Source organism: Opisthorchis viverrini (genome assembly GCF_000715545.1).
Source record: "Opisthorchis viverrini unplaced genomic scaffold opera_v5_195, whole genome shotgun sequence".
Taxonomy (NCBI): domain Eukaryota; kingdom Metazoa; phylum Platyhelminthes; class Trematoda; order Opisthorchiida; family Opisthorchiidae; genus Opisthorchis; species Opisthorchis viverrini.
The window spans coordinates 179,123-186,122 of NW_008751848.1; the positions used below are offsets into that span (position 1 = coordinate 179,123).

Here is a 7,000-nt window from a genome sequence, read left to right on the forward strand (position 1 = left end):
ATGGGATGAATTCCCTCTGCCGCGTCCCCTTCATTGGGTAGCACTGTTTACGGGATACTTCATAACACATCCCCTCGCTTCCCATCCCGGTCCAGTAGGCCACCTGCTGAATTTTCGTAAATATTGATTCACCCTCCTTATGCCACTGAACAATAAATTTGTGTCTCAAGGCGCGAGGTATCATGGGGAAAACAAAATCCAGAAAATTATGTCAGCTTCAATCAGCTGGAGTGCTTCCAGTTCCGTGTCTAACTCTCCGTTCTCAATAGTGCCTCCTTTCAGCAGGCCGGTGTCAAAACTACATAACACGGGATCATGTCGCTGGAGTTGCACCAACCTTCCGAGATGCAGGCCAACGATGAGGCTTTTAGAACCAATCATGGTTCCAAGGGACTCATATTCAGCGTTTGGTCTTCACGGCCAATCAGGCATGTGGGTCTCCTACCCTGGCACGTCCTACACTTCCGACTGGATCGATCTTCTCCCGAGGGTCTTTGCTGGTCCTGATTCACCCCAGAGGTTTGGAATCGGTTTCAACATGAAATCTTTGTCCAAGAAGATATGGCCTTTACGTATTCAGGGCCCATACGGTCGTTAAACATTCTTTCTCAATGGTCGAGTGCTTCCGTTCGGCCTTCGTCAGTACACCGCATGCATATTCGAGAACTCCCTTCCTCTGCTTGGGACTGCGCCGATACCACGATCACTACGGACCGTTGCAACACTGGACATCTATCCTATTGTGGGTAGTTTGAGAGTCATTTGGTGATTGGACATCTGCGTTCTGACAGGCTCGATAGGCTCATGTGCTTTTCCGATTTCCGATTTTGCCCGAACAAGTTGTACAGTGGAGAAGCAGTCGTGTTGATATCCTCAAAAAACGGGCTGTAGCACACCGCTCGTCCAAGAAGCTACCGTGAAAACCATCTGGAATTCGGAACAGCACAGATTTTAATCCTTGCCAATTTATCTGGCGATGGGCTAAACTTTCCTTCACCCAATGTATGCCTGATCAATGTCACCGAATTCCGAGCGAGCTGTGATTTGGCTTCATTTATCCACAGGGTAGCCCCCCGGATATGCCTCAATATAGCCTTCAAGAAAACTGCGTGCTCTGTTTCCGCCTTAGCGATATTCCTGCTCCTGTATCAATCACGCACAGCTCTTCCTTTCCGTTCACCTCAATAACGCTTATATGGTAGCCTGTGCCGCTGCGCTTATCGCAACCCTTTCGGGAATATATGAGGAATCGAAAGTTTCACCATGAACTATCGGTCGAGTACGAGGTCATTGATTCTTCCAATGACCAGGCACGACACACACGTAACATGAGCCCGTTCAAGCGTGCCCTACGAATCCGTCTTGACGGCTGCAGGCTGTTCGGTGAGTTGGTTTACTTTGTTCACTGTTGAATCTTCTCTGTTCTCTTGTAAAATCGACACTAAAACATGGTCAGCGTCGTCCCAGCTAACTCCAGTGCCAGATTCACCAAATGCTCCGCACTCAACTGACCAGTTGTTCTCGTCAACCACAGCTGGGCAGGAAGTGGGAGTTGCAAAAAAATGTTTTACTGTCAAACAACTCAGCTCGTAACTCGGAGGCACTCTCACGGGTTATGTTTTCAGACACAAGACACCAATTAGGTGCATTTTGAATGGTTAGGATAGAAAGGTTCAGTCCAAAATTTTAACAAATATATAGTTAATATGTGTGATTTACATACATGGTTTACATACTTGATACATATATATGACTTACATGTATGCGTGTTTGAGTAGTTTATTCACTCCAGATGGGCTTCACGCCAAACGTCCATTCATAATATTTATTTTCAATTGAATCACTCCCAGTTTGGTTAGTATCCTTAAGAGATCGGAAAAATTCTCCAACGATTTATACACTTCGTCATAAGTTAAAAGCCGAAGTATTTCTTCAGTGTCGCGAATATTTTGAACTAACAACACACTTAATGCTACAATGCTCAGTGGTTAGGAAAAGTTAACATTTAGTAAGCCGTTGTGATCCTTAAATTTTTGGCAGAATGATTACTGTTTAATTTCGGATCTCCTTCGTCTGACATTTGTATTTACAAATATTCTGTCTAAAAGTGCACGTAAATTATTACATCTCAGTACGTCCCTGATTTGTCTGACATTCAACGGTCAACTTAATGTTAATTAGTTCTCTACAATATCGTTGAATTACGCTGTCGAGCTGGCTTCCATGCAGATTGAATGACCTACCTAATTCCAGAATCATGTTGACAACTGGCTATTTGTCCGGGAATGCTGGCCGCCCATGGAACATATTTTGAGTGGTCGATCGTTCGGCTATCCAGCCTAGATCGCTTTCTCCGAATCTTCAAGTTAACAAAAAGTTGCTCACCCTTCAGCACGTTGCTTATTACGGACCATGTGTTTGCTGTTTGTTAAATCTCCGATGTTAGGGAAATTCTGTTTCCTACATCACCAACGAAGCAACAGGGATTACTGTGCACAAAGAGAAATCGATTCCTTTGAATCTGTAACTCTTTTGATACCAGAGCCTTTTAAACAGCTTGAGATAATGCCGATCCATTTTGTTTTGGATTCTTTTTGATAGCATCTACTTCCACGGGGTAAATTCTAATAATAAATGACCACGTTGGACTGGAAAATCCAAAGTCAAAACATCCTGATGCCGACATCAAAAATTCACATGGTCCTTCTATCACATAAGCCACATGTCAAGTGCAAAACAGTTTGATTTTGGTAAACTACCACTAGGAGCTTAAGTGTTCATGAATCTAGAGAATTATGGCATCTTTATGAAAGTTATGGTTTAGTCGGTGCGTCGTTTTCTAGTCAAAAGTTGAATGAAACGAGGGTGTCCTCATTACCACCCCATGAGTTTTATCGCACTATATTGACACTAAATTGGCCCTCCGTCAGTAATGCCACTCTCGGATAATCATCGTTCTCGTGGTTTAGGTTTGAGCGTGAAAAAAGCGAAGTAGTGCAATGAAACACAATCTCGGACGGCATTCTGGACAAGAGCTGGGCGGATGTATAAATAGAGAGCAGAATTACGTTCAGTTTACTCAACGAGATAACCAAAATTGAAAGGTGGTTAAAAATACAGGACAGCGGGTGTTCACAGATAAACAATACATAGATTGTGCACATTTGGTCCCAGATTGCGCCATGTTGAAACGAATTCTTTCTCCGTTTGAAAAACCCGAATGGATTTTCACGATATGAAAAATATCTGGAGTGAACAACATAATTGCCAGTATATATTGTGATGAATTTCGTTGTACAGCATCAATAAGCAGATTGTAATTATTACATTCGACGTTCCTCCGTCGACAGGGGTCATCAAATATGTCGTCACGAATGCGTCATTTAATATTTCCTTGATGATGTCATGGATCCTTACGCAATTGCTGCTTTGCTTATTTACCTTTGTATTATGAAAGAAGAACGTCAGAGCTCAACTGATTTTAAAGTTGGTGGACTGGTCTCTGGTTCATCTAAGTTATTCTGACGTCATGTAGTAGTAATGGCTTTATCAATTTACTTGCACCCTAAAAATGATCATTTACTGCTAGGTTATCACACTGGTACCGGGTGAAAATCTCATTTGTGATAGAAGTAAACAAGAATTCGAAACAACAATCCCTATCTGACCTTTATTACATGTCAAAGGGATTTGAGGACGCCCCGTTCTTCATTCAAAATGGTAACAAGTGTCCTGCATAAGTAATGTTGGGCGTTTGCTCGTCCAAATATCCGGGTGATTTTTTAGCAAGCTTTTCGACTAGACTGAATATCGGGAATTACTGCTACCTTCCCTTAATTGAATACCTGAGTCTCTGAGGGCGTGTTCTGGAGTATTGTGTGGCATTGGCTTGTCAAATTTACTAGATGCTACAGGTAGTTGGGGAGAATAAGAACTTGGGATTGGTTACGGAATGGCCACTGGGGACATGCGTGCGTAGAATGCTGACTCGCGAATAAGACGTACGACAACACGCGCTAGAATTAGCCCGATTTAAGTAATAGATATTTGGTTGCAACGCCTTTATTTTACACACAGGAATGATGCGGATTTGAATGCAAACTGTACACCAATCACGCATGAAATCTGCTTTAGACGCACCGTTAAGTAATAGCCGATAGTGTGGATGCATAAAAGGATGTACGTGTATAACATTTAGAATAATTAGGACGCACAGACTACAGCAAAATACTGTGCACCCAAATCAGTGGATGTTTGTTTTTATTCACGGTTACGGTTCGCCACGGCAGGGTAAGGCCCAAATCGATACAGATGTGAGTGAATTCCCTCGAAGCAGCGGCCTAAAGAAAATCCAGTTAAGTTGACAATCTTCAATTAAAATCATCGGGAGAATGTTTGTCACGAATATATTTTCCCTAAAACATTCTAAGTAGACGTGTATTACTCGCTGTCGCTTGCTGAACTCTGTTTTTCCGGTGCCCTTTCTTATTTCCGAATGCTTCCAATCTCATGGTTTTTGTTATTCCACCTTTCACCAGGTTTTAGTTTTAACCCCATAAATGGGAATAATTAAACGTTTGGGGGATTGTTAATCGAGAGACTAGAGGTTGTCAAACAAGAAAAAATATCAAGATATTTAAGTTATTTTCCCAGGCGTCATACACCATTCAACAGCAAGACAACATTGAATAAGGCAAAAATAGCAAGAAGACAAAAAGACATTGCTTTTAGCAACGTGCTGTTAACGCTAGTTAGAAGTTAGATAGAATTATTTAGTTTGCTAAGCAGGATGGACCGTTCCAACAAGTGCTTGCCTTCATATAACTAGGAAAGTAATTACTCGAAATGCTGCCCTAGATGTTTTGGGTAAATTTTAATCTATTGATATGGCGAATGTATTTCACGAAGTTGAATTGCTTCGTGTGAACAAAACAAGCTAACGTTAGCACAGTAACACAATTTAGCTGGGCTATAAACGGTTCAGCGTTTTCCTGGAAAATTTTCTTTTCTTGCTTACTGCATTCACTCACAACAAAATTTCGCATGGAAAGTAAATGTTCTTGCATGTGAGAGCAAACTGTACCAAAAGAACTCTACTTTTGCTAGGTCCTATGTGAGACTCATTGGTACACATTTTACAAGTCAACGTGAGCCAAATTTTGCTGCGTTTTGATCGGTTTACTTTCGTGATGAAGTAATGAACCTTGTTGATGGCTTTGAACACAATCAACAAAGCTACCTTGCGCAAAGCATGTTCATTGGCTAAAGTGATAACCCAAAATTATCATTCAGCTGTGGCGTCGCTTTCAAAGTTCTCGACTGCCTAAAGACAAAAGGCTACCCGGACTTCGGTAACCACCTCAAATTTTTATTTTGTCGCACAGGTTCATGGGTCGTCTAGTAAAGTTTGAATTAAAACCTGTCATTGCTAAATCTCCCACGAAGGTTTCGTATTTCAAGGAATTCGAACTATCCTGTAAAGCACATGAGCATTTTAAAATTCTCTGGTGGCAACTTTTGATCATCAGCAGTTCACATCTTACGAAAACTGACGGTATCTCGAACCCAAAGTCCTACTTATAAATAATTCTAGAAATTGACGTGGATATTCATCCACTTTGATAGTCGGTTCGTTTAGCGGAATCACTTCACTTGTGAATGGAACGATATATAAAATCGGGCAAACTAAATCAAACTAGACAAGAAGCTATATATGTCAAATGAATGACTAAACGGAGCCATCTTTGAGAATTCTCAAGTAATGATGTATATAACTGCACCTGCAGACTAACATCTGGCTCCATATGTATTCCGTATCGTACCGGTGGTACAACTGGTTTCATCATTTTGATTGTAGGAATACGTTGTGTTCTCCGTGTAGAAATGTCCACAGAGTAAGTGCAGTAGCGTCTCCCTGGTCGTTTCCGACCACCAGTGTAATTCCTCGCATGCCGAAATGCTAGCAGTTTGACTTTCTCAATGTATTTGTATCACGTTTAATTCGTAAAGAAAGAACTAGAAGTACAATTTGCATTCCAGGCTTTATATTACGGCCCGATCGATACCCTTCGTTACCTATTAATCATACTAGATCACAATTAATCATAAATTGACAGTACGTATGACAAAAGATATTTACATGACACCAATTAAAACTTGGCAACAATATACGTAACTGGCCCAGATGTGTGCTAGTCTGTTATTGGCCCGCAACTGTTCGAACGAGAAGTCGGCAGGAATCGAGGGTAATCCGGATTAAAACATGGTATTATACATATAGAAGACACACGACAAAAGGCAACTTTATAATGCTATAATGGAATCTGGTAACAGTGAATAGCTGATGCAAACTTTTAACCCCAGATTTGTTGAGCCAAATTGATTGGTAGATTGTTATTTATTCTTACATGTGGACGCAAACCTGGCCAATATGGACGTATGTGTACCACTTCCAACAGGAATGAAAGAAACCATTCATCAAGTATTCTTTAGGCGCGGTACGGCGTAACGAATATGGTGAATTACGTCATGGTAAACTACTAGGTGATCAAGTAGGTTGAGAGGCACAACGTGTCAACGTGCTGTGTCACAAATTAACTGTGGATGTGGCCAGCACTAGTCGCGTACGAAAAAGTTATCTAAGCACTGGTGCATCCTGCCAAATTTGGCCGTAGTACGGTGTCTACCGGACTGCTGGTCATCCACTTTTTGGATTCTACTGTGAGCAATACTGATACTGCTTCTGAAGAGTGGATCAGCCGTACAAGTTTTCTCAATCATAAGTACAATTAATATCTCCGATTAACTTTCCGAACATTTTTTGGTACTGAAAGACCACCAAATGTTTACCCTCAGAGTAGCAAACTCGCGAGACCGAACAAAAATAAATTCCGTACATCACAACGGCTGTATACCAGTTTTACGCACCCTTCTCACAAATTCGTTCTTCAGCTATTGATGTGTGACTTCTTAAGCGAGGATCTGGCAGAATTGTTATGTG

At 41.4% G+C, this 7,000-nt stretch overlaps 1 protein-coding gene across 1 annotated transcript in view; it reads right to left on the reverse strand.

Annotated features, from left to right (window-relative positions):
- Positions 1–1,349: 1,349 nt before the first annotated feature.
- Positions 1,350–7,000, reverse strand: part of T265_07898 (hypothetical protein) — a gene marked incomplete at both ends in the record, with an annotated part of 31,575 nt that continues 25,924 nt past the window's right edge. Inside the window, one exon of the mRNA XM_009173555.1 lies at positions 1,350–1,534. Within this exon, the coding sequence (XP_009171819.1) occupies positions 1,350–1,534 (185 nt within the window). The remainder of the gene's footprint in view (positions 1,535–7,000) is intronic.